Below are 27,845 nucleotides of genomic sequence, written 5' to 3' on the forward strand. Positions count from 1 at the left end.
TCTGTAAAAAGCTATACAAAATAGTAGTCTACAAATGCAGTTGATGTACAAAAAAACAAAATGCAGCATTTTGAAATTACAGACAAAAATACACAAAGCATTTTGTCCTGAGTTAATGTGAACGCAAAAAACTTTTCAGAAAACAGTGCAAATATTTCTTTTCTTCACAGCAGTTTCTCCATAGGATTAAAGGCCGATTTACACTCCCGTCACTAGCTGTGAAGATAAATGCCGCTTGAGATCCTTCAGCATGCCTTTTTGTGTGCACACTGCACTTTAGCAAATACATTTTCTTGTGTACAAGGGTTGGCTAGAATTTTTATTGAGTCAAACCATCCTGGAATGTTTATGGACATTCCACAGAACTACATAATTAGACAGCGAATTATGAACGGACTTTCAGTCTTTGCTAGTTGGTGTGTTTGTGTGGAAGACGGGGTTATGTTTACATCCGTGGCCGTTTCTCTGGGGGGGTCATGCGGTCAGCCAGGCCGAGTCTCCGAAGCTCAGAATGGAAGAAGGCGTGGAGCCGCTGACCGGCTTTTGCTTCATTGGTGGTACGTGGGTTGTACTCCAGACAGTTGGAAAACATGAGCTCCACATCCTCTATATATTCAGCTGTAAGATTGAAAACACAATTAGAAATTACTATCAGCAATGACTTATGTTGTGCTTGGATATGATTATTACATTTTAATATAGAGTCTGGGGCTCATGTTGACATGCTATTTACTCAAGTATATATATATACACTCACTGGCCACTTTATTAGGTACACCTGTCCAACTGCTCGTTAACACTTAATTTCTAAGCAGCCAATCACATGGCGGCAACTCAGTGCATTTAGGCATGTAGACATGGTCAAGACAATCTCCTGCAGTTCAAACCGAGCATCAGTATGGGGAAGAAAGGTGATTTGAGTGACTTTGAACGTGGCATGATTGTTGGTGCCAGAAGGGCTGGTCTGAGTATTTCAGAAACTGCTAATCTACTGGGATTTTCACGCACAACCATCTCTAGGGTTTACAGAGAATGGTCCGGAAAAGAAAAAACATCCAGTGAGCGGCAGTTCTGTGGGCGGAAATGCCTTGTTGATGCCAGAGGTCAGAGGAGAATGGCCAGACTGGTTCGAGCTGATAGAAGGGCAACAGTGACTCAAATAACCACTCGTTGCAACCAAGGTGGGCAGAAGAGCATCTCTGAACGCACAGTACGTCGAACTTTGAGGCAGATGGGCTACAGCAGCAGAAGACCACACCGGGTGCCACTCCTTTCAGCTAAGAACAGGAAACTGAGGCTACAATTTGCACAAGCTCATCGAAATTGGACAATAGAAGATTGGAAAAACGTTGCCTGGTCTGATGAGTCTCGATTTCTGCTGCGACATTCGGATGGTAGGGTCAGAATTTGGCGTCTACAACATGAAAGCATGGATCCATCCTGCCTTGTATCAACGGTTCAGGCTGGTGGTGGTGGTGTCATGGTGTGGGGAATATTTTCTTGGCACTCTTTGGGCCCCTTGGTACCAATTGAGCATCGTTGCAACGCCACAGCCTACCTGAGTATTGTTGCTGACCATGTCCATCCCTTTATGACCACAATGTACCCAACTTCTGATGGCTACTTTCAGCAGGATAATGCGTCATGTCATAAAGCTGGAATCATCTCAGACTGGTTTCTTGAACATGACAATGAGTTCGCTGTACTCAAATGGCCTCCACAGTCACCAGATCTCAATCCAATAGAGCATCTTTGGGATGTGGTGGAACGGGAGATTCGCATCATGGATGTGCAGCCGACAAATCTGCGGCAACTGTGTGATGCCATCATGTCAATATGGACCAAACTCCCTGAGGAATGCTTCCAGCACCTTGTTGAATCTATGCCACAAAGAATTGAGGCAGTTCTGAAGGCAAAAGGGGGTCCAACCCGTTACTAGCATGGGGTACCTAATAAAGTGGCCGGTGAGTGTATATATATATCTATAGGGAATGCATTGTTGTCACTTTCCCGCCGGAACAACCCCCCTCAGCCTGACGGAGTGGCAAAAGATCTGCTGCGTGACTGGATTTAATAGGGGAAACTGCGAAAATGCGACTAAAATTAACAATTTTAGCAATTTAAACTAAATGATGGACTCAATATAGTGTTCTAACAACTTACTAAAGATCCAGTGATACATGGATATTGACATGCAGCCAGGAATCGTGTTGCCTAGCATTTATTTTTGCCTGATTTCGACACCGGAGAAATGAAAGCAATGTAGACCTAAACATAAAGCAAATTTGGCTGTGAACGCTTTATATAAATATAATATAGGTAGGTCTAAATCCAGGTGATCACTTATATCAGTGTTATATATAGCCTATATACATCATCCAGCCCTAAAACTTTATAGTTTTTTGTTTATTAAAAAACATCCAATAATGCAGAATATGCAATGATAAATATTTAATCGATGAGTTGTTAATATAATATATAACAAAATAAAATATACGAGTATGGTTTTACAGCCAAATTCAGCATATTGACAAAATGATAACTGCAAATCCACCTTTCGCTGACTGGAGTCCAGTTGTTTCTGTGAATCGCAGCGATCCATTTGCTCCTCTTTCTATAGCAGTGTGTGAAAATATACCTCAGATTTGTTGTCAAATCTAGTTATACAGTCAATCGCAAAGCTCTTTCCCACTTTATATGTGTTGTGTTTGTTTTTGCTGGCATTCACACTGAAAACAAATACAGCCGCTCAGTCTTTTTGCCACTCACTGTGAGTAACTGCAGGCACTCCGGCCGACAGTGACGTCACGCGCATTCCCTCTATTTCTGTTGTCAATACTTGTACATGCCCCAACACAAGAACATGGAACCAACCATGAAACAGGCAATTACGCTTTAATTTGGTTTCGAGTTTAGAGTATCTTAAACAGGATTCATACAATTCGCATATAAAATATAAACAATTATTTTCAAATTTTAAGTGGGTTTTGAACTAGGTGAATTTGACTCAATAGTTAAAAATTGCCCTTTAGACAACTAGCCTGACTCTACCAAAATATATATAGAGATAAACCTTCCTTCCACAAAAAAAATATTAAGTTTACTTACCAACAGTTTTGTATTCACAGTTGTTGACCTTTTCCCTGATTGTGCTCAAGGCGATGGGTTTTTTGATTATGTCATAGTAATCGGGCACCTAAAATATATGACCAATAAAAGTAGTCATTAAATATATGAAAATAATGTCTCAGCGTCAATCTGTGATAGCGAGATGTCATGCGTAACAATTGCAGAGATTATTTAAGGCCCCGTCCACACTACTGCGTTTTCGTTTAAAAACGGAGACCTTTTGCTACATTTGCACCTCCCGTCCACTCTAAAACGGGAAAAACGAAGACCTAAAACGGAGAAGTTTAGAAACGCTGCAGCTCCTTTTTGCGTTTTGAATCTCCGGAGGGTGTTTTAGTGTGGACGAGACAAAACGGAGAACTTCAGAAACGCTGACGCAGAGGCTGACGCTTGGCTCTATAATTGGGTGTTATCAGTCATGACGTGTCCTTCCCTGATTCGCCATTCACTGTTTACACCGGCACGCACATGCCCAGTGTTGGTGAATGGTCACGTGATCCGCGTTTTCAGTCGTTTTAATGTGGACGGAGATCATTTCCAATACGCAGATAAAACGCTGGTGTGGACGGAGATCGTATTCGTTTTAATTCTCCGTTTTTACACGAAAACGCAGTAGTGTGGACGGGGCCTAAGAGTCCCGCTGGTCATAAATCAACCAAGAGTGTTACAGAGGGATAAGTGTGATTGGCTCACTACCTGAGTCCTGGTCACCAGTTTCTTGAAGGGCCAGCTGTCCTCATGTCTGACCAGGTCCACAGTGAGTAGCTCACAGGCTGACAACTCATGGACGCCTAGGTTTCTTCCTGAGCTTCGACGGTTGGAAGAAGTGGTGGTAGGAGCCAAGATGATCTTGGTTTTTGGGGAGACCTCTGCTGGACAAACACCATCAAACCACAAAACATGAGCTGTGAACAAGTTTTCAATGAAACAACTCTTAAAGGGGTCATATAATGTTTTTTTGTTGTTTTTTTTACATGTCTAACTTTCTTTAGCGCAGTAGTTCTAAAACTTGGGGGCATGGCAAGGATAAGGCAGTGTATAGTAAGCAGATTATGCTAAAGTATTATTAAGATTATGCAAGACCCCACTGTGAAATGATCCCACTTATTATGCATCTACTTGCCACACAAGTAAATAATTGAACACCAAACATTTATTTGACATTTTATTACCTCAAGATGACTCATTGTACCCACTTGAGCAGTCTGTCATAAGTTGTAGCGATTGTTGTCATGTAATAACAGCCAACTAGATGACGCGATCAAAGATTCGTAATTGTATGACAGTGTACTCTAGTGTTGTCAAAAATATTGACATTTCGATAAATATCGATACTTAAATATCTGAACGATACCAATCCTAATTTCCTGAAGTATCGATACACCAATACTATAGCCAAGTGGTCACTTTCACTTCTCTCCAAAGGCACGTTGAGAAAAACCACACGTGACACACTTGTCTCATTCGCTCTGGTTAAATAACAAAAGTGAATACAAAGATGGTTTGATTGATTGATAAGACCGGCTTGATAAATGCGAGCGGGCATGTGGGAGAATAGCGCGGACATGCTTAAAAAAAAAAAAAAAAAAAAAAACACACTGCGAGCAGGCATGTCGGAGTCAGAGAATAGCGTGGACATTTATAATAGCAAACATTTAGGCATCATAAATTTAATAATTTTGTTTGGCAAATATGAAACAGAAATAAGCATACTCTGATGCTGAAAAGACTGTTTGTGAAACTGCTTTCTCTGTCTCCGTGGCAGATACCTGAAATTCGGTGCGGTTACCCAATGGTACCTTTTTTTCTGTCATTTGGGCATGTTTACCTCAATAACTGTAAAAAAACAATTTTCAGTGTGTGTGGTAAATGAAACCACGCTTCTGCTCCACTCATTCACACAGAAACACACAGGATTTGTATTTAAATAGTCTTACTCTCACGCCTACTCACATTTCCAAAACATGCTCAAAGCAGTTGACTAATAACAACATGCTGGTCCAGCCGACCAATAATGTCACATTGCACCTTTCGGCTTCATAAGGCCTAAAAAAAAAAAAAGTTTGGTTCCGGTTGGTTGTCAGTTGAGGTCATGGGTCGGTAGGGAATTTTTTTTTTTTTTTTTTCCAGTGGCAGCAAGGGATGGGTAGGAAATTCAAGGGATAGTTCACAAAATTATTTTTGATATGTTTTAGCTTACCTCAAGGGATAGATGTAGGTGTTTTTGTTTCTGCAGTATTTTCAATTTTGATATTTTTTGGACAAAACTAAAAATATCAAAGTGAACTATCCCCTCAAGCCTTTTCACGTGCTTGTCCTCCAGACAAGTAAGTAAATCTGTCAATCACTTGTCTGAGTAAAAAGTTGCTTGTCCGGATTTTTTAAATTTATTTGTTTTCTATTCTGAAGCAATATTCTCATCAGTGTTCAATCAGCTTTGATATTTAAAAAGGCATATTGTAATATCTGCACCTTTAAGAGCATCTCCTCCACCAATATTATTAAATGCCCTATAGTGTCTTATTATTCTAAATAATTGAATTTATTGATCAAATTTAGGAATTTAAAATGAAAGATGAAGCATACTGTTACCCTAGGTAGGGCTGATCAAATTAAATAATTTACAATGAAAAATTACAATTTCATAAAACAATGTTATGAAATTGATTTAAATGTGCAAATAATAAATATTGGAAAGAATTATACTAGGCTACTTATAAACATAACACTAAACTGCCAATAGGTGGCGGCAGGCGGCCGTATTAATGAGTGAGTTATTGATTCATTAATTCAAACGATTCGTTCAAACGGTTGATTCATTCAAGAATGAGAAAGATGTTGATGTTTATGAATGGGTCATTGAATCTTTGACTCAACCGATTCGTTCAAAATGCTGAATCATTCAGTAATGAAAACAGGATGAGTTCCTGTGAGATGCGTCGTTGTTCTGCTGTGACTTTTCTTTGGAACTATTTTCGCTGCTGAAATGCAACAAAAACACCCAATATTGCTTATAAACAGTAAGTGACATAATCTTAACTGTTTATTGAACTGTTGTAGGAAATCAATGTCACTTTTTCAATCGTGATGGTATTCAGGAAAAATAATTGAGGCTGCTTAGTGCTTAACATATGTTAAAATATAAAAACTCCACATTTAGATTTTTTATAGGCAGAGTATGTTGTTAACTGTGTGTGTGTGTGTGCTCCGCTCATGTGTGTAGATTTCTCTGCGCGAGCGTCAACAGCGCAAATTTACCATCAGTAATACAGTAGCTGCTGCCTGCTACATTTATTATCCACAATCGATCGCAACTTGCAATAAATGTAATAAAATCAGAATCATTCTCTCGGTTTAGTGATTCCCTAGTTATTTTTTTGTTTGTTATTTATCAGGCTACTTGTCAGTTGGGGCGAGTAAAATTCTCTTTTACTTGTCCTTCAAAAATCCATTTGTCCCGGAAAAGCGGACAAGTTAGACGGGCTCTAGAGATACGAACCGCGGCAGGTTAGAGTGTTTTGGATTGCATAAAATAATGAAAGAAACGAACAAATACATGGCGAAAGAAGTGATAGACAGCAGAAGATGGGATTGGGATCATGATTGGAATTTTTTGGATGATTTTTAATAAAACTAGGCGGATGGAGGTATTAGTATGTGGTGTGTACATGCCTATGAATGCATGTATTTGTATGTGTGCGAATATGAATAAAAATATCCTAAATTACAAAAAAAAAGACTTGTATAGTATGTATTATAGTTCAGTTTGACGAACGATATCTGCCTCGTTTGTTGATTGCTGGAGGACAAGATGCATCTTGCATCGCGTGCTATAAAAAGACGGAGCTGTACAAAAACGTAAATTTATAGTTCGCCTCAAATTTTTTTATTTGTGTATTTATTTAATTTTTATTATTTCTTCCCCAAGCTCATAAAATAATTTTGGGTCGCACATAAATTGACAGGGTCGGTCGGAAACCGGAAACAAACAATTTTTTTTTTACGCCTAATGAACTAAACAGAGTTTCTGACAATAAGGGAAGAGCCACAGCAATGTAAACGAGTAGGTGTCTACATTAATTCAAAGGTAAAGTATGTAATTGTTTCAAAGCTATTTTCTCTAAAAGGCTCAGATTATAGAACAAAATACCATCTTTTTTGTATATATTTTCATCCCTTTCTTTCATTTCACTCCTTACCAGTTACGGGTCTCTTCCTGGAGTCTGTATTCTCAGCAGCAGGACTGGACTGGTTGCTGGATTTGGCTGTTGTGCCATTAGCGGCGAGCACCTCTAGACTAAGACGAGCACTGGAGCGGCTTCCTGCCCGGGGTGGGGGTTTGCCATTGGACACCGGGATGGATTTCTTCCCTGAGTTTTTGGAGCCTCCTTTATTAGCAGACTGGCTCTGTTTGGGTGTGCTCTGCTGCGAGCGAGGCGTGGAATGACCCGATTCAGCTTGTTTTGATTTGGTGTTCACACGACCTCCTTTATTGCTCTGGAGAGGAAGTTTGATGGCATCCTTTTTGGACACTCTGTTAAATAAATGGGAAAAAAAAAGAAAACAACTATCATGACACTTCTGGTTTCTTTCTGCATAAATTTACTATATCAAGAAGACGGAAAAAAAGCCCACTAACTCTTCCTCCTCTGACTCTTCCTCTGACTCTTCTTCTTCCTCTTCTGATTCTTCCTCCTCTTGTTCAGATGACTCCTCGTCCTCCATTTCTTCTTCTGAGTCAATGGAAGAGCGCTGACGGGAATTTATTCTATGAGAGCGCTGTTTGGGGTGGCACTCAGGGCAGAACCAGTCTTCAGAAGGAACAGCCTGTAAAACAAAGGAATATCAAAACTATTCAGAACTCACAAGTTTAAAAGATGCACAAAATATAAAAATATTTATAAATAAATTTTTGATATGTATCTGTATTTTGTCCTTGGCTGCATGTGTTTATGTATACACACACACCTTGTAACTATATGGCAAGTTAGGGTTTATGACAAAGAACTGTAAAAATGGTGTCACCTAAATCAGGGTTCCTGCACACTTTTTAAAGTAAAATTTAAGGCTTTTTAAGACGTTTTTAAGACCTGAAGAAATCAAAATGAATACCATACATTAGGAGTGTGCGATATTGACAAAAATATATCTCGATATTTTCACGTTTTGTTGATAAACACAAAACAAAAACAAAATCAGTAAAATATCAACTAATTATTATCAACAATAATTAGTTGATATTTTACTGATTGTGTTTTTGTGCTGGTGCCATGGCTGGTTTAGGCCTGTTGTTGACAGCAGACTCGCGGAGATATTTATATTTTTCATATTCTATGCAGTGGTCAGTTCACAGCAGTGACAGAAATTATTAATTAATGTGCAATATTTGCCACCTTAAATTGATTTCCAGGGGCATTTTCACCTATTTATGGAGATTTTTTTTCTAAACTTATTTAGAGTTATGCATCACGTGCATCACATATATACAGTAATTATACTTATTTATACAATAATATTTCATTACACAATAATTATACAGTACCACTGTTAGCAGTCAAATTAAATCATTCAATCAAAAATCCATCTTTGCAGTGCAGAGTAGACGCAGAAGCAGCCTTAGAAGTGGCATTAATACACTCCATTTACAATTGCATAAATCATGCTATAAGTTTTAAAAAAAAAAATCAATATTCAATATTTAAATGTGAAATGATTTCTAATTTTTTACTTTTAATATGAAACTAAAACCGCCAGTAGGTGGCGGCAAATCGCTGTCTTAAAAAGCGAGTTGAGGGAGTCATTCATTCAACCGATTTGTTCAAACGGGAAAGAAGCAAGTGTTTGAATCGTTAAAATGACTCGTTCAAAACGCGGATTTCCTTCAAGAAATCATCGCTGTCTGTTGCATTGAGACTCTGCTATGGTTTCATTTTGAAATTCTAGTCGGCGAAATAAAGGGAAAACAAACAATATCGATAATGTTATGGCTAAAAACTAACTCACAATGTCACTTTATTTTTAATTTAACTATTGTATAACATAAATATCACACTTATGCACGGGAAAACGGCACTCTTACTGATGTGATATTCTAATATAACAACATGATATAAATATAAGGCAAAAACTAATTTGGGGACATACCTATAACCATAATAAATACATGCCTATGCCTATAACTGCACACATCACGCCGTGAAAACACGAGAGACAAATGCGATGTCAGCTCACACTCACAGTGCCTCGTCCATCGTTAAAAGAATAGAGTATCATAATAGACAATACACATCGCACACCTCTACGCACATAAAGAATTAACTTACGACTTAACTGACATTTGCCAACTTTCTTCTCTCCTCCTCTCCTGTCTCGCGTGCAGGAGACAGACGTTATTCTGCCGCGAATGTGACGCGAATTGTCACGGGAACAAGTAAATCCACAAAGATAAAAATTAATACGTACGCAAATTAGATGGTTTTAATTTGGAAAACATTAAGATATGACTGAGTCGAAGTGTCATCTAAAATTTAAGACCTTTCATACCTAAAAATAAGACTTTATAAGACTTTTAATGGCCTTAAATTTTAAATATCTAATTTAAGACATTTTAAGACTTTTTAAGGACCCGCGGGAACCCTGTAAATCAAGCCTTCCAAAAACTATTTTTCTCACCTTCAGTTTTGGCCGAACACAGAAGATGTGATAGCCTCTCTCACAGCCGTCACATAGAAGCATATTCTCAGCGTCTCCTTTCCTACGGCACACCTTACAGCGGGCATTGAGGATGGATTTGGCCCAGACAACACTGCGTTCAAGTGTAGAGAGATGCAGGAAAACCTGTGACAGGCTGGAGCAGGCCAACAGAGACTCACGCCAGCGTTCTTGCACAGTCTTTATCTGCCGCCCACTTTCACTGCCATCTGTTGAGAGCACACAGATGAAAATGGGTTTAGTACGGATCATTTAAACCAATATGTGCTAAATAAAAATCGCTTTTAGTTTGATAAACACATTAAGCAAACAGCTGATGAGTCTCTCAAATTGGTAAACAAGAAATTAGAGGTTGACCAATTGATCGGTTTTGCTGATTAGTTAACACAAATGACAAATTGTTAAAATCTCTGACAGTTTTTAAGTGTTTAAGTGCGTTGATTGCTGGAGTGGCTAATAAGGGTCCGCAAGTCATTATACAGTACGAGAGCAGCCTCAGTCTAGAGGCGAAATCACTAACGCCTCGTGGAGTTTGTTATGACACTGGCATAGAGCGGGACACTTCAGATAATGATTTAAAACATAGACAATGAAACTTTGTGTATACAGTACCAGGGCTCTACAATGCATTTCAGTCGCATTTGCAACTAAATATTTCTGTGTGTGACCATAAACAAGATATTTTAGGCACACTTGTATGACTGACCCAATCAAAGCTAATAGACTACAACTCCCAAATGCCCTTACACGTACATTACATATCAACAGTGATGTTTCGCACTGCAATTGGTTGCTTTTAATGCCAGTCAACCAAGCGGTGCGAAAAAGTTGAGACGACTGTGGCGTTGAAATTTTCTTGTGTTGGGATGAAGAGCATCACATTTTACTTTAAAAGTTCTATCCCAAATGAGAGTCAACATTTACTAAAAACTTGTAATAATTATTGCTGCCAGTTAAACTCATTATTAACGGTGTTAATGCAAACCCATTTTAATGGTGTACATTTTTTTTAATCACAAGATTAACATTCCTTTAGGCCTAGCAAACTTTGTAGTTTTTTTTTGTTAGAAAAACTACAACACCAGATCTAGCTAGACTGGAAACAAAACAACAGGCACGACACACACTTGTTTGGGCTTGCAAGCTGGCCAAAAAAGTAGTAGGCTAACGTTACGTTTTAAGTGGATGGTGAGCGCGAGACACCAAAATGGATGCCAATAAGATTCTGAATGGAAAGTTTACTTTTATAAAGTTCTGATTGTGGTTCCATTGACAAGACCAAAGTGATCTGTGTGTTTTGTAGTTGTGAACTGAGCTATCATCGCAGCACGTCCAGTCTGAAATACCACTTGATGGACAAGCACACAGCTGATGCGAATTCTCCGCCCCCTCGTCAAAGCCAGGAGACAATTGCTGTTACATGAGCACTTTGTAGTTGTATTTTGTATCACCCTGAAAGTATTTTTTGTCACCGTTTTATTAATGGACAGTCTTACATTGTGTGAGAGATTATTTGCTCAAAGTGTGAATGTTAGTATGAAATTGAACACTACAGTATATATGTCAATGTTGTTCTCAATAAAAAGAACAAAAAAAAAAAACAATAATAATTCGATCCACTTTTCCATGTTGATAAGTAGGGTTGGGCATCGAGAACCGGTTCAAATTCACTATCGGTCAACATCTACAATAAATCTTACCATCTTTCTCGCTGGACTGGTCATCATCTTTCTTTTTGTCCTTTTTCTTGACCTTTTGGTCTTTCTTAGCGTCCTCATCACCTGATTAAAAATAAAACATTCAGAAATAAGAGCCTGTGGATTAATGAATTCAAATATATAACAAAAACATGATCCCAAAAACAAAGCAATCATCCATACAGGAACACACCCTTCAGAAAGCAATCATCTTTAGGAACACACCCTTAATCAAATAAATATGCCAAACCCTCAAAGTTTCAATGGATGCCAAAGCTAAATTGATCTTACCTAGTGGAGCTTTCAGGAACTTGCGCTCTATGCCCTGCTCTATCTGTGCCAGGGCCTGTGCCAAGTAGTGGACAATGTTACTGACAGGCTGTGGTGTGCTCACACTAGTGGACGTGACACTCTGACCCTCTGCCTTCAATTCATGCAGCCTAAACATAAGACACCATCAGTTGTCCCATTCGCAAACAGACTCTGCAGCAGCAGCATCTGAACATGGAGGTAAAAATGCACAGATAACAGATATTACTGTGAAATAACCTGTCTTTGACTCTGACGTGATTCTCATCCAACTCCATCGGCTCCTCTCCTCCATTGATGAACGCATTTTCTTTGGACTCCGGGTTTAGCAGTTCATAGTTCCCATTTTCCAGTGCAGCTTTCCATGAGTTTCTGTCCATCACCTTTCCAGGAATGAGAGGTGAAAAAGGAGGAAAAAGACATGTAACCATTAACAAAGATCCAGGTTAAACCACAACAGGCTGTAAGAACGAAAATATATTGTGGAATCAACATACTTTAATTGCTCCCAGAGTTCCCTGATAGATGCGGTCCTCAATATCCAGTAGTAGATCTCTGAGACGGTTCTCCATGAAGCGCTCAGCAGGTACAGTGCTTTGGGAGTAAGACGGGCCAACTTTTGGCTTTACAGCAGTGACTTTGGTCTCTGACAGGGTTTCATCTGCACAATAAATTACATAAACTATTATACAAATCACATCGTACAGTATGTTAATGCTATCTGCAACAAACATCACTATTAAAAAGTCACAGAGCACCAAACTTTATTTAAAAGTAAATAAATTAGGGTTCCACGATAATGCTTTAGATGTGTAAAATCTATTTAAATTACATTTAAAATCGGAAAAAGATATAGGCCTAACCAATAATCGTAAACGCCTGTGATTGGCCATTGTACTCACGCACTCATCAAATACGTCTTTTGGCTCGTTTCCACTGAGTGGTACGGTATGGTACAATTCGGTACGCAATTATTTGCGTTTCCACTGTCAAAAGTTGTGCCAATCAGGATGCTCTCTTTATTACATGTGCTTTATGCCCATTTCACACATACTCCGTGTGCAGTGCGTATGCGGTGCATGTTGCAGTGTGTATGGTACAGGAGCAGCACGCACTAAAGTGCTTTCACAATCACATACTGTGTTTGCAGTGCGCGGCTGTACCACAAACACATACTCCCTATTTTTATTTCAAATTCAGAAGATATGCAGCAAATTTTATTAAGAAATGTTTTGTTAGCATTGTCAAAGTATGAATTCTCTTTGTACACTTATACAAACTTGAATGGACGTATGCATTTAAACAAAATATAAAAAACGTAGGCCTATAATTACATACATTACTTCTATATATATAAAGTTTCTCAAGCACGGAAACGATCTCTGCACTGCTGTATACGCACCGCAACTGGAACGGATCGACGGACTGAATCCGCGTGCAGTGTGAAAGCTACATGGGTACGGAAACAAATACGCACCGCATGTACGCATTGCAAACAGAGTGTGAAACGGCGTTATAAGGCACACATGCAAGCCAAGGTCTCACTCTCTATCGTGCGCGCAATACGGTTTGGAGCACAGTTTTTTCTGTCTCAGCATGCACGTTCGCTCTTGTTCGCTCACTCTAGACGTAAGGAGATTTTAAATAATTTGCGTGCATCAGGGAGCCGCTATCAATATGCAGGAGACTCCCGGCCCTTCGGCGAGACTTGGGATGTCTGCAAACCGGGGCTTTTTTGAAGCGCGAATGTTGTCAACATACCTCACTGGAAATCCAAAAAACTTCCACACCTGCAACTTCAACGAAAGAGGAGGGGGCTCATGTTCTGCCGACGGTCTCCTGCATCTGCGGTTTCCATGCTATCTTTTGAATGACTTAAGAGGAGGTTGACCAAAGACTCGCAGTACTTTAACATGCGTGTTTTTTCTGCTTGACAAGCCGAACGGACGTTACATGGGGGGCGTTGGCAGTATCGACGATTTTGAATTAATTTCGATCGATTTCGATTTTAATTAATTTCGACACCCCTATTTTATAATGGCTATTATTGATAAAACTGAAATTCAACAAAAAGAGATAGTTTTGTCATTTTTTTTATTTTATTACAAGATCATCTATAATGCAATAGTAGTCGCAATATTTGTACCAATGCAATACATTACATATTGCCTGGAATTTGTTTAATATTTTTACATTTAAACGAAAAGAGGCAGGGTTGAGAAATGAGGTTTCAGGCTTCAGTGCACAGGTTTTGCCGCTTTGCTTGATGTTATAATATTACTTTTCCAGTGCACGGTCTTGGCTGCCGGAATTTTCCTTACAAATGCTCCACGAAGGCATTATTTTTATTTTTTGGAATGCAGTTGGCTTATATGTTATAAATGTAAATATGTAAAAAAATGTGAAAATCACTGAGAAAGCTACTTTCATTTTAAAATACTTAGGTGCGCTTTGTGAAGAGCGCTCGTGCATGCGGCTGTGAGCGAATCGTTGGTTAAACGTACTTGCATCTCCAAATGCTTTTATGATGCAAAAAAAAAAAAAAAGGTCAGTTATATCTTAAACCAAAAGCACAAACCACATTTACAATTTCAAAAGAGAAATGTGCAGTAGTGTGAATGCAGCTTATCAAATCTAAACTGAGGCGGAAAAACCACTCCGGCTCTTGAATGAACAACATTCAGACAGTGTACTTTTAAATACAGAAAGGGCTCTTTGTTTATTGCTTGTAATGCTTTTTTTGTTCCTCTGTTTACTAGCTTTTATATTTTGAAGCTATATTAGTTTATATAGCCCATTTAAAATTCTTAACATGTAATTGGTTTAATTTGTTTTATATATGTATTTTTACACATGTAATTAAATACATATTTAATTTAAGTTATTTAATATATCATGATACATATTATATCATGTTATTAAGATTAATTGATAAGAAAAAAAGTAGATCGGATCATGAGGTGCCAAAAGATTCTCATCCCTACTGTAAAATGATTTATTGCTTGCCTTTGTCGACTAATACAAAAATGTAAAGAACTTAAAAAGTAATCGCATATGCAATCGCAATATTGGTAACAAAAAATAAATAAATTCGCAATGAGATTATTTTCCATAATCATTCAGCCCCAATTTTTTAGCACACAAATGTATCAAGTACATTTTTCAAGGTTGAGCCACTGTAGTCACCTAGACTATTTTAACAATGTCTTTACTGATTTTCCTGGGTCGGCAGATGCAATTACCTTGCAGCCTATGAATATGAAGAAGTGAGCCAGATCTCAGATTTCATCATAATTTTTTGTATTCTGAAGACAAACGAAAGTCTTACAGGGTTGGAACAACATGAGCCTGAGTGGATGAACTAACCCTTTAAGGCCAGCAATTAAATTATTAATTGGTTGTTAATTTAAAAGACTTTGGGGGGAAAAAAAAATCACAAATCAGGGGAATGCGTGTAAATGGACATGCCTAATTCTGATACATCATGCAGTCCTAAAACAATTAAATAAAACATTTAGCAACCTGGTTCACAAAATCCCACAGTACCTGAGTGATGGTAATGCTGAGCAGCGTTGCAATCCATCAGTTGAGTGATGCGCTGCTTCTCCTGCAGCAGAGTCTCTTTGAGGGCGCTCTCTCTGTGTCCACGAGGGTTCAGAGCCTCTATGAGCTGCTCCACCTCCTCAGGCATGCTGTAGAAGTACCACTGATTGACCCGGTTTACTGGGGGTGAGGTGTTCTGCACCAGCACCAGCTCCTCGGTGGTGGCATCCGTCTTAACTGCGCTCTCAGCTGAGAAAAGCTCTTCCATTTTTGCTTCGGGAGTAGGGCGGGGCTCTAGCATGTCCTCTGTTAGGCCAAAGAAGTCATCTTCAACAAACAGTGCCCCGGCAGAAGGGAAAATCCAGTAGCGGCGATAGAGGCGGTCTCGGCCGAGAGGTAGGATGTAGGTGCAGGCCATAGCCCTCTGAATGCGCTCCAGGAGTTCTTTCTCTTTGAGCTGCTGTTGCTTTAACTCCTCTGGGCTCAGACTGTCTTTCGTTTCAACCTCACCAACTTGTTTCTGATTTGAGCTGCCATTTGTTTCCTTTACTGGAAATTTTTAAAGAATATTGGAACACTATTAATATATATGCAACAGAATTAGCACGTGAACAGCCATTATTCTTTAGCTCATTTGATCTTAAAACCTAATATTTTCTCTTTCAAGCAATTGATCGCAACAAGACCAAGAATGCGCCTTATGAAAGTAAGCCGCTGCTGATAATTTTAAGAGAAGATACCTTTTTTAGATTTTGCTGGTTGCTCCTCCTCATCCTCTGTGTGCTGTTCAGCGTGACCTTCCTGACTCTCTGTGCTGGTGTCCAGCTCTTCTCTACAACCAACAAACAGAAAGCTTAATCAAGCATTTGGACTGGAATATAAACTTGTATAGGTTGCATAGTATTAACAGTCATTACATTCCTGTGTATATTGCGTGAATGATGGGTGGTTGGGCAGATATTGTGTTTCTGTTATTGTGGTAGGTGGTGTGCCAAACGGAACCGTTGCTACTAGGGATGGCTCGATACCACAATTTTGGCTTCGATACGATACCAGAACCTAATACCTCGGTATCGATACTAAATCGATACCACAGTCGGAAAAAAAAGTCTAAATTTAAGTGAATTGAAACAATTTTATTAAACACTGCTTGAAACTCTCAACTACCATTTGTGCAAAGAAAAGTATCCAAATAAAAAACATATCAAAATTTAAAAAATAAACAAATTATGTGTAGGTAAAATTTTGATTTTGAAAATTTTGAAAAAAAAAACAAAACACTGATATTCTACAATTAAAATAGGTTAATATCTATAATAATAGATTAACATAATAGAATAATGAAATGACGAAAACCATTAGCTGTCATGCATCAACAAAGAATTATCAACATTTATTGCATTTATTCATCTTGGTTTGGTTACTGTTTGTGTTTGGGTTCATATTATGCATATAATGCATTGCAAAAAGTAATGTTATGATGCTAAACATTTATTAGGATATTACATTTTTAGGTCATTTTATTACTGATTGATCTAGATTAATCAATGCTATATTGTTAGGCCAGGTTCCTTAGTGAATGTTGACAAATGTAGCTTAATTGTAGGCTATTATTAATATTTATATTACTACCATCTCTCTCTCTCTCTATGGGTCGCCACAGCGGCAGTAATGCCATTCATTTTACTATTACTTTTATGCTTTATTAATTCAAATCAAATGAATATATTTGTTTAAAACAGCAAAAATTATGAGATCATGAGACGGTAACTGAATTGGTTCTAGCGTGTCATGCAAGAAGATTTGAGCTTTCGTGTTTACCGTATCATATTTAATTGATAAGCTCTTATGTATGTGCGCTGTTCAGTGTTCAATAAAAGTCTAAATTAAATCAGTTGAATGATGAACTCACCAGTTGATCTCTTAAACAAGTCAGGATGAGCAACTGACGAGCGCTTTGACAGATTTGATGTGTTGCATTCCATGGCAACACATTATTGAAGGCAAAGTTTGCAAAGTGGTGCATTGAGGTCTGTTTCTATACTATTCTCATTAATTTAGTAGGCAAAGTAATGCCTTCTTTCACTCATACTGCTCTCTCTATTTATTAATTTCGGGCGTGTAGAAATCCGAAAGAGCTTCATTTCCACCGTGTTCCTTCGTTTGCCGGTTTGGCGTGACTCGCGTCAGTTTCGGTAGCGCACTGCCACCTAGTGGAGAACTTCGGAACAGCAGCTCATCAAATACCGAATTTAACAAAATGATGATATTGTACCGTTTGAAATGTATTATATACCGGTATTTTTGCAATACCGGTATACCGCGCATCCCTAGTTGCTACTGAAACTGCGTTAATGCACCAGTGGGACTTGACAGCCTTTGTCAAACAGGTTGGCGCGTATGGTTGGGTTGCGGAGAGATTGTGAGATTGTGGTTAGGCCTCAGCAGCAGGAGGGATGTAGAGGTCAGTAAGCTGGGCTGGGCTGAGTTGAGTGGGGGGTGACTCTACTCTCGTGTAATGGAAATCATAATGAACAGCAGCTATGCTAATTATTTCCCTTTTGCTTTTCTGCTGTTATCTCGGGACGCTAGTCCAGAGGAAAATGGCGTTCGTCAGCTCCAGTTTGTATCCAGCCTCTCACGGAGACTTCAGATGCCCCAACAGCTGCGATGAGACGACTCAACGCCAGCGATATGTTACGCCCTATATTATTACATGATTAACAAAATGTATTTTTCCATGTACATTTCTGAAATGCACTTTCTGTAAAGCTGCTTGGAAACAATATATATTGTGAAAAGCGCTATACAAATACATTTGAATTGAATTAAATAGAATAAACTGTGTCTCGACATCTAGGGATTGAGAATGGATTATTGATTAAGCTTACCCTGCCACATGGCCTCCATTTTTGGCCTCCTCTTTAAGTTTTTCATGTTTTTCTTTCAATTTCTGCTCCTGTTCCCTCAGCTTCTCCTCCTTTCTTTTTCGAACCCTGGAATATGGAGACTATTAACAACTACTAACGACTATTCATTTCTAAGCAAAAGCAACTTTAGTGCTGATAGGTAGGTGCAAGTCTATGTAACGCTGTACCTCTCAGCAGCTTCTTCTCGCTCTCTGCGATGCTGTTCAGCTTTAAGTTCTCGCAGTTCCTGTTTGGCAGATCTCTGCTCGTCTGCATTGTCTTCTATAAAGTCTCGTGTGGAAACCAAAGTCAACAGCTTCCCACACAGAGAATGGAGGATCTTCAGTTTCTCTCCTGAGCACACATTTGTAACAAGTTATACACGAGCAAATTTGGAAAAGTGACTTTTTTACTCATTTTGTTTTATGCATTCATTCATTTATTTTAGTACAGGTAAATTTAGATTTAAAATTCTAGATCATTTGTTCTGAAAAAAATCGGAAACATCAAATTTTATTTTTCCCCCCAAACACCTACTGAGTGGAAAAAATATTGTTTATCGAATAATATTGATTAAAAAAAAAAAAAGATTAAAAGAAATAAGGTTTTTTTTTTTTTTTAATTAAAAGAAATAAACACTTACCAGGCAGCAGGTCATAGACAGCAGTGCAGGATAGCTTTTTGAGCAGGGACTGGTTTGACAGACGCAGCTCCACACAGGGGTCATCTGTGGAGCCAAACCCACCCTGTTTCTGGTAGCGGAACTTTGCACTGGTTGAGCTGCAGTCTGCCCCCGAGGACAGGATGTGCAGCCTCAGAATCTCAGAGAGCGTACAGCTGTCCAGATCCAACTGCTTCAGACTACAGCCTGTGCACACAAATGGAAGAAACATGAAGGTTCACTAGATGTTTCAATTTACAGCAATTCTAAATTATAACGGTCAGTACAAACACATTTCAGGGCACATTGTCTGACCTTGGTGCAGTTGTGGCCAGGCAGCAGCAAGAGATGCCACAGCGCTGATGGCAGACTGTGTGGGGTCAGCATCATCCTCCAAAGCTTCACTCAGATCTGAGAATGAGAAAACAGTCAAAAACACCTGGCTCACTATAATACTGAAGGTAACTAACATAACACCAGAACTTTTCAATAGTCGTAAATCAATATCAGTGAACTAATTAGCTGCAATTTGGCACTTAAAGTACTGACACTGGACTAACCAAATGCTATAACTAGTCTAATTTGAGTGCACATTTCCCCCCCAAATATTGAGTATTCAGTAGGATTTAATTTCGACCTTGAAATCAATGAGGTATACCTGTCTGTTAGACTTCATATGATAATATACATTTTTCACAATTCTAAACAAGATTGCTTGTGTGGTTTCCATAATAAATAATTTATTACCTCTGCCACTCTGACCTTTTGTGTCCGTTTCCGCCACTTGGTCTTTAGCCACTTCCTCCTGTTCCTCTGCCAGAGCTTGGAATATGGCCGAAAGAAAGAAGAAGAGCAATTCACAGAGAGGACCCTCAGGATCACAGCCCACTACGGCCTCCTCCAGAACCTCTGTAAACAACAACAACAACAACAACAACCCTCATGAGAAACTTTTAAAAAACACTTAGCTCTGACTTTAAAAAAAAAAAACACACATTGTAAATGAAAAGCAAATGTGTAAGCTAGAATACTATTAGGCCACTTAAATTTAAACAATATCTCATGGTGTATTGTGTTAATGAGCAGCCAGTAGTATATCTTACCAATAGTTACACCATCAGGAAACTCATCATTTAGATCAAACAGATCTCCAAATGCATGCAGAAACTCTAGAATCATCAGAGCATCTCCAAAGAGCTCTGGAGGGAGACGTGTCTTTACTGGAAGTGGTTTTGGCAGCTCCTGAAGACAGGCAAATATAAAAACAGTGTTTAGTCTGCTGTTTATGTATGTGCCAACACCGAGTTCTCAGAAAGAGTCCTTACCTTTAGGTCTTCACATTCCATGTCCTCTCGAGGTTTGTTCCATAACTTCAGTCGTTCTGCATATTTTTTCTTTTCCTCCTTTAGCTTCTCTCGTTCCTGAAGCACATCGCAAAGAGATGATTATGAAATCAGATTTAGTAAACAACTTCCCATGTATAACAGATGCAATAATTAATAGCATATAACAAAAGATAAGCATTTAAAAGAATAATATTTAGACAATGTATGTAGGACCAAAAAGCAGGATTGGAGATGAGATCTGAACGTTTTTTCCAACTCACCCTCTCTTTCTCGATCTTCATTTGTTCCTTCACCTCTTTCCGCCTCTGTTTCTCCTCTTCTAGTATCCTCTTCATCTCCTCTCTCTTTTTTTCCTTGTCCTCTTTTTCTTTCTTTTTGGCCTCAATTAGATCTTCTCTTTCTTTCTTGAATTTTTCTTGATAATGCAAGCCATGTAAAAAAAAAAGAAGACAATTTTAAGGTAATATTTTGGATTTAAACCCATAGAGTAAATAGCTAATAGAGTAAAGCCTGTGTTTAGGCTATTAAGAAAAATTAATTTTGCCAAAGAAACTTTACTTTAAATAAATGTTGATTTTAAAGACAGAATTAGAATAATTGTAATGTAAGGTCAGTTGCAGATATCTAAATCTGCAACCGACCTTACATCATAGGGTTTGGGTGGATAATTTAGAGGTGACGAAATAGCTGATCCATGCATCTCTAGAGTAGCAAATTCAGTACCAAACGCAGTGTTACCTGCAACCTTAGTCTCACAGGCTTTACAGTCAGGGCAGTGCATTGAGCCACTTTCATAGCAGAGCCACTCAAAATTTCAGCTACTCTCTCCAAAAACTGTAAGCCTTCTTTTCCACTGGTGGATCCACAATCACCACCCTCAGGAGTCACATTAATATTAACTTTAGGTGGCGTACAAAATAAATCTGTGATCTTTTCATCTTCTCTCTTCAGTTCTTTACAATTTGCGCAATGGTTAGCCCTGTCACTTGACAACGGAGAGCTGTGAAAGCGATTTACGGCTAATATTAACCAACCTAAAATTTCCATTACAGAACGTAAAGATGAATTGGAACAGATTATGTAATAGAACGGTGGACAGGCCACTGTTATCAGCTCACAGCAGGTACATACTGTGCAATAGTAATTAGCAAACATTTTGTAGAGAAATGAAAACAATTATTTGCACTCGCACAAATACTCCCAAAAATAATTTGAGGTCGCACACATTCAATTTCAGTAACATTATGAGAAAAGAATTGTTGCAACTTCGAGCCTAGGAAATTAAGTCATTTACCTCTTGGCTACTAGATACATTTTCATGTGTAACATGTATTTTGCATTTTAAACTTACCCATGGCCATCATTTGTTCTTTCTGCTGCATCAATTTTAACTTCTCTTCGACAAAATTCATCTACAATTGGAAAACAATTACTCTTCAGAGAAACACCATTTAACACTGCATATGTCCAGAACTAGAACTTTACACCAGACAGTTTTTTATTTTATTTTAATGACATATCATGCATGTAATAGCTTGAATGAAGATGGGCTAGGCAAACAAACATTTAAGCAGACAATAAGACAAACCTCAGTTGGAGAGGCATCATTTGGACGGCGACCTCTCCCTTTCCCTGGTGGACTGAAGGCAAACACTGGGGGCTCGTCCGGGAAGAAGTCGGAGAATTCGTGTTCAGCTAACTTATATTTTACAACAGTAGATGGCTGGAAAGAATAACAGCAACCAGACAGAAAGAAAAAAAAAAAAACATTAAAATGAAATAATTAAATCAGGCAAATGGGACAACTGCGGTCCAAAAAAAATGACTACATTTTGATTTTACCTTCAGTCTGACGGTACCATTCATTAGTTCGCAGTGCTGTTTAAGAAGAAGCTTCAATCTGTCTCGACTAAAAATGTTCTTCTTACGACTATAGGATGGGAAAAAATTTGCAAGTCATTTTTTGAATGCCTTTACAAACCGAGTAACAAGCAAGAGAAACAAAGAGTTTATTCATTAATCTATCTCTAGTATTTATCTCTAGTGTAACTCACTTAATCTGAGCGGCTTTTGTAACTAATGGTTCACAACCCTCTGGGCTGACAGGTTGAACTCTGTATTTAAATGAAGATGGACTGGTGGGTTTCTTCTTCTTGCTTTAGAAAAAAGGCATAAAAAAGAATTTATTTAAAAAAAGAATTCAAGGATACACATATAAAGCATTTAATAGAAAGGCAGTTCTGAACACTGACCCACTAGATGGTGTTTTGGGAGAAGTGACTGCGGGCTCTTCATCACTGTCGCTGATCACAATTGAGTCACCCTCTATGCGATGTTTGACATGGCCGTTGACTGTGCCATTGGAATGGGGAGGAGTAACTTCTAATATTTTGCAGGCTTGCCTGCTGAACACGGAAACATTAAAATCAATTAAACAAATCTGAATGCAAATGTTAAGTCCAAATGAACTGTGAAATTAAGTGTGAACCAAGTGATCTGAAAAAGAACTAGAATGGAAATGGGACACAATGTTAGCCTCAGCATGAGAACCAGAATTCTAACTCATAATTAAAGAAAGTTAATAACCTTTAAAGACTGGTTCATAAAAAAAAAAATATTGTGAAAAATCCTCCATCTCTCCTAAAATAGACATTTATATATTTCCTTCTTTTTTACTATGTGAAAACAGCTGTAAATTATAATTATCCTAAATGTAGAGAACACATCACCACATGCAAAGCAATACAGCATTTTTTTTCAAGATCAGCCACTTTCAATCTAGAATAGATAAAACTCCACCAACCACCAATATAGGATTGGGTGTGATCTATTTGTCTGACTGGATGAGACAGCAAGACTCAGCCAGACAGACAGCAGTCTTCCTACTTATCTTCCAAAAAAAAAAAAAAAAATCCCCCTCCACCCCCTGTTCTCAATTCTGCCACACGTCTGGTTGTCTCTGCAAGCTCTGATGATGTCTGGGGCAACTCCTTGCACCAGTTCATCCAATCGGAAGGATTCTCTTAGCTCCACCCATTCACTTTATTTCATCTCCAAATAGCAAGGTCAGCTCGACATGGCAGACTTCGATCCTTTCCTAAAGGACAGAGCTCCGATATACTTTCCTTTAACAAGCAAGTTTCCATTCAGGATCGGGCTTATAGCGCAGTCTATGTTATTATCTCTGGACTGTTAATTGTGCAGGGTTGGCATGGCATATTTATTTCCCAAGACTTGATAATGTACCTCATACAGAGCTGGCTTTGTACAGAGGAGGCAGGCGAGGGTGGAGACATACTGACATCTGGGTGTTTCTCTTCTGTTAAGCCATGGTCTGTTCTAAACAGTACTTTATACAGGGCTATTGTTCATCACCATTCACATACTTTCTTTTCAGCACAATTGTGGCTCATCTGCATAATGGTTGTTTTCTTCCAGTAAAAACAAAACTTTAAAGTCAACTGTTGTCATTCAATTATTTTGCGATTAAAAAGACAGATTTAACCTTTATCAAAATGAGTAAATGGACAAGAGATGGGGATCTATGCCCCTCAGGGTTCTATTCGATTAGGATTCAGAATGCTCCGATGAGATTAAACCATTATTTGATGCATCTTTTTTTTCTCACTATGTGGATTGGAATCTTTAAGACCATGGGAGTCACGATTCAATTCCAAAACGATTCTTCATCTACAATATTATCAATAATGAAAATAATCGACAACGAATTTGATTATCAATTAGTCGTGTCTGAGTGCTATGAATCGTTGAAGAGAGATTTATGATTCGAAGTATCTATTTTTTTTTTTAGAACAGTTCATACTCTAAAATCAGATTGAGTGACTGAATCTTTAGTACCACAAAAAAAAAAAAAAAAAAAAACACAGCACGGTCTTGGCCTGGGCGATATGGCAAAAAAAAAATCTTGATTTTTTTCAGAAGGACTGAAAAAAAAAAATCATTTTTTTAATTTGTAATGTTTAACTAGTCAACTTAAGTAATATTCTCTTTATTAACCATCTGGTTCTATTCCAAGTGCACCACACCTGTAGTGATCAACACGGCGCAAATGCAAAACAAATGACCTGCTATTTGTAAAATATCTTTGCATACGTGACCCTTTTGGGTCACAAATGAAATAATTGTTGTATTTATTTTAATTTCTCTACAAAACGTTTGCTAATTACTGCCCAGTATGTGCTTGCTGTGAACAGACGCATATCTTTGCAGAAAAAAAATGCATGAATTATGAAGGCAAAAACTGTACAAACTTATTTTAAACATCTTCTCATAAATAATAATATATGAATTTATAACACCAGTAATAGGCTATTTTTAACAGTAGATGCTTTTTAAAATCAGAAAATAACCATCGTGCAAACATGAAATATTAAACTTAAGCCCCTTTCACACAGAGATTCCGGAAAATACACGGATGATGTGATCCGGCATTTGTCCGGGGATTGTTTGATTTCAGTTCATTCACACTGCCAGTGATTTGCCGGGATCTGTGAGTGAGTTCACACACAACCCGTAAATATCCCAGGAAAGACACATGACGTCAGGATGAGACATGTAACGTACCGCTCAAAACATGTACAAGCGCATACCGTTCCACAAAGCTGGTGAACGATCTCTGCTATAGCGCGGATAGTGAGGTACTCCTGGTTTTGTCCAGGATTTGTTCGTCCTTTCTTTGTTGATGACGAACACAAACTTTCTTCAAAGAGCAACAGTGTCGCGCAATGGCACGAGCGTCATCACTATGACACACCCCTTACGGCGTTTGTCCTGGCTTTCGTTCACACAGCACGCGTTCCAGGACTGATTCCAGCAATGTTACTAGGTCCCCAACCCGGCATCGATGCCGGTATCAATCCTGGGCAATCCTCTAGCAATTTCCCGGGATCAATGCGCTGTGTGAAAGGGGCTATACAATAATTCTTCACAGGTTTTGCATTCCATTGCTCTATTTTTCCAATTGTTTTTATGTTTGGCAGCTCCTATTGTTTTATGTTTTTATGTTGAGGAGTTATGAGTAATAACAATATCTCACCTGGTACCAGAGCGATTGACAACATCCACTATCTCTCCGGGAAAGAAGCGGTCTTTGACATAGGCGTACACATCATCACATATCTCATGCAGGCGTGAGCGGTGCGTAAGTGCTGTCAGGTGCAGGAGGGGGATGACCAGGGCATCGGGGAAGTTCTGAAGATTGAGTCTGGCTTTCCTCTCGCTGTCCAGAGCCTCTTGATAGGTCAGGCCAGTCTTCCCCGTCACCGCACAGCTCCACACCAGGCTGTTACACAGAATGGTCCTCTCAAAGAATTCACTGTTAAAACAAAATCACAATGTGTAATGTTGTTATTAACTAACCAAACACCTTTACTGATCACAAAGATGAACATATTGCTCACAACTGACTAATCAACTTGACAAAATGTTCATGTTTTGTGGACAACAAAAACACAGAGTGGAGAAATTTACCCAAATACATCTACTTGTTGACCATTACATCATCAAAAAAACTGTCTTAAGTAATAACAGCAAATAGACTGTTCTGTTATCATCAAAATGAGGCAATAATTTCAGCGTAGTTAACACACTGAACAAATTAAACAACTTCCCATATCATTGTTATGACGTAGAATGTCAATGGCAAAAAATAAAAAAATAAAGCTTTCTGAACATTGTAAAGGTGCAAAACTATCTCTCCTGATTCTCAGTGTATCTAAAACACACTGTATAAATTGTATTCACTTGTACGTTTTATTAGGCTACTTACAATGGGCACAATGCAAATCTTTTGATTTATTTCTAAACAGTTAGAAGTCAAAACTTATTGATGGTTATTTATAGTCATACAAGCTCTAACACACTATTTTATACCATTCAAACTCAGGTGAGAAATGTGTATCTTAACAATTAGACAGAAACTCATGAATATACCATTTTAATAAATATTTTGTATTTCAAAATAACTGCACAAATAACAATAATTAACAAAACATTTTTTTTTTTAAATCAGCATCAGTTATTAGACAGTTGGTCTTATAAAAACCTAAATATGCCAATCTTGCCTTGGGATTTATGTCCAAGTAACAGTTATTTAACTAATAGACACGATTATAGACATAACTCAGTAAACAGACCTAATGATAGTTAATTCTAAATGATAATCCGCATCCTAACTTAACTCCTCAATCAACCCCACATGAAAACTGATCAAGACGAATGACAACCTTCCAAGAGCTGTTGACAGATGACATTTTTGTCTGCTTCAAGACCAAAACTAAAGACCAGTCCAAATAGTTGGTCATCCTAATATCTCCCATTCCAGCCTCATAAAAGGTCAGACAACAAATGACACCAACAATAATAATGGGAAAGCAGTAAAACTACTGCCTCCAATGGCTAAATACACCAACAATAGCAGCGACCACGTTTCAAGCAACAACATCCTGTGTGTGGATGAGAACTGTCCCATCCCCGCGAACAACCCCAAAAACACCCGACAAGGGGGTTCCCGGGGACATCCCACCCGCGATATTACACTATGTTAGCCTTTAAAACAAATCGAGAAATAGGCTTAAGAAATATTTCCCTCAATCTACTCTACATATCGTGGTTTAGTTGGCTAAACTAAGCTAACTAACTAGCAACCAACTCTGTTAGCGAAGGCCTCCAACTGACACCTGCCGGGTGTATCAAGGGGGAAAACTGAACTCTTTATAAATACAAGGTCATTTCACACCAGGGGTGGTGGGTTATAGGTAAAGCTGGTTTAAAGTAACATAATATGATGGAATCTAGTTTGGTAGTTATTTTATTTATGAAAAATAAAACTTTAAAGCGGGCTGTCACTTCTGTTGTTTGTTTCTGGAGCTTCTGTTGTTGGCTGGCATTAAGGGAAGTTGAAATGTTAAACAGGAAAACAATAAAAATATCTTACTCATAAGTCCTGAAGATTTCGTGTGTGACTTTACAGAGGAAGACTTCTTCATCGGGTCTGAGATCAGCGGGCGGTTTCTGCCTCACGAAAGGCTTTTTGTGGAGAAGAGGCATCTTTTTCTTTCTCTTTCTCGGAGACTTTCAAAAACAACAAACACAAAAAGACAATCAGAAAGTGAGATGATGTCAAATTAATGAGAATCCATTAAAGATCGGACTGTGAAATTTGTCGAAATTGGTTGAAATAAAACCGTTCGGATTTCAAATGTTAAAAAAAAACCGATATCTTCTTCAGTCTTTGTTAATGACACGCGCTTCCCGGGTGACGTTCAAAATCCAGCCCACATGTTTTACCGTTTTATTCAACCCGAATATAGAGCACACGCTTGGTTACTATATATCAAACGAGTCTGATACATAGACGACTAAAGATGATATTTACCAAATCTATGATGTAAAAAGGATAATCGGCTCCGGAAGGGAAAGAAAAACACAAGAGTATGAGAGTATGTCCCACTTCTCCGAGCGGGGATATTAAGCGTGTTGACGACAAGTTTTGATCCGCTCTAGTTCACTTACCCACCGG

The 27,845-nt window shown here is 38.4% G+C and overlaps 1 protein-coding gene across 5 annotated transcripts; it reads right to left on the bottom strand.

The window, feature by feature from the left end:
* Window positions 1–270: 270 nt before the first annotated feature.
* On the bottom strand, window positions 271–27,838 carry baz1a (bromodomain adjacent to zinc finger domain, 1A). Of its 5 annotated transcripts, none has more exons than XM_089120168.1 (28): window positions 27,702–27,838; window positions 27,261–27,397; window positions 25,362–25,640; window positions 22,558–22,707; window positions 22,360–22,461; window positions 22,148–22,235; window positions 21,894–22,028; window positions 21,657–21,717; window positions 20,566–20,720; window positions 20,285–20,380; window positions 20,063–20,201; window positions 19,722–19,868; window positions 19,275–19,370; window positions 18,942–19,166; window positions 18,487–18,652; window positions 18,281–18,385; window positions 16,130–16,221; window positions 15,393–15,938; window positions 12,344–12,507; window positions 12,087–12,229; window positions 11,829–11,977; window positions 11,541–11,621; window positions 9,802–10,049; window positions 7,769–7,956; window positions 7,329–7,663; window positions 3,826–3,998; window positions 3,109–3,196; window positions 271–618 (listed from the first exon to the last, which is right to left on the bottom strand). In XM_089120168.1, exons 2-28 carry the CDS (start codon window positions 27,371–27,373, stop codon window positions 446–448), a joined length of 4,437 nt encoding a protein of 1,478 aa, XP_088976294.1. In that variant the 5' UTR covers window positions 27,374–27,397; window positions 27,702–27,838; the 3' UTR covers window positions 271–445. The 5 variants fall into 5 exon arrangements, with proteins under 5 accessions (XP_088976294.1, XP_088976293.1, XP_088976292.1 ...); XM_089120167.1 differs by having other exon boundaries at window positions 3,826–4,001; window positions 22,558–22,710; XM_089120166.1 differs by having other exon boundaries at window positions 19,707–19,868; window positions 22,558–22,710.
* Window positions 27,839–27,845: the final 7 nt, after the last annotated feature.

This window comes from Pimephales promelas, chromosome 15 (genome assembly GCF_988280905.1).
Source record: "Pimephales promelas chromosome 15, fPimPro1.hap1.1, whole genome shotgun sequence".
Taxonomy (NCBI): domain Eukaryota; kingdom Metazoa; phylum Chordata; class Actinopteri; order Cypriniformes; family Leuciscidae; genus Pimephales; species Pimephales promelas.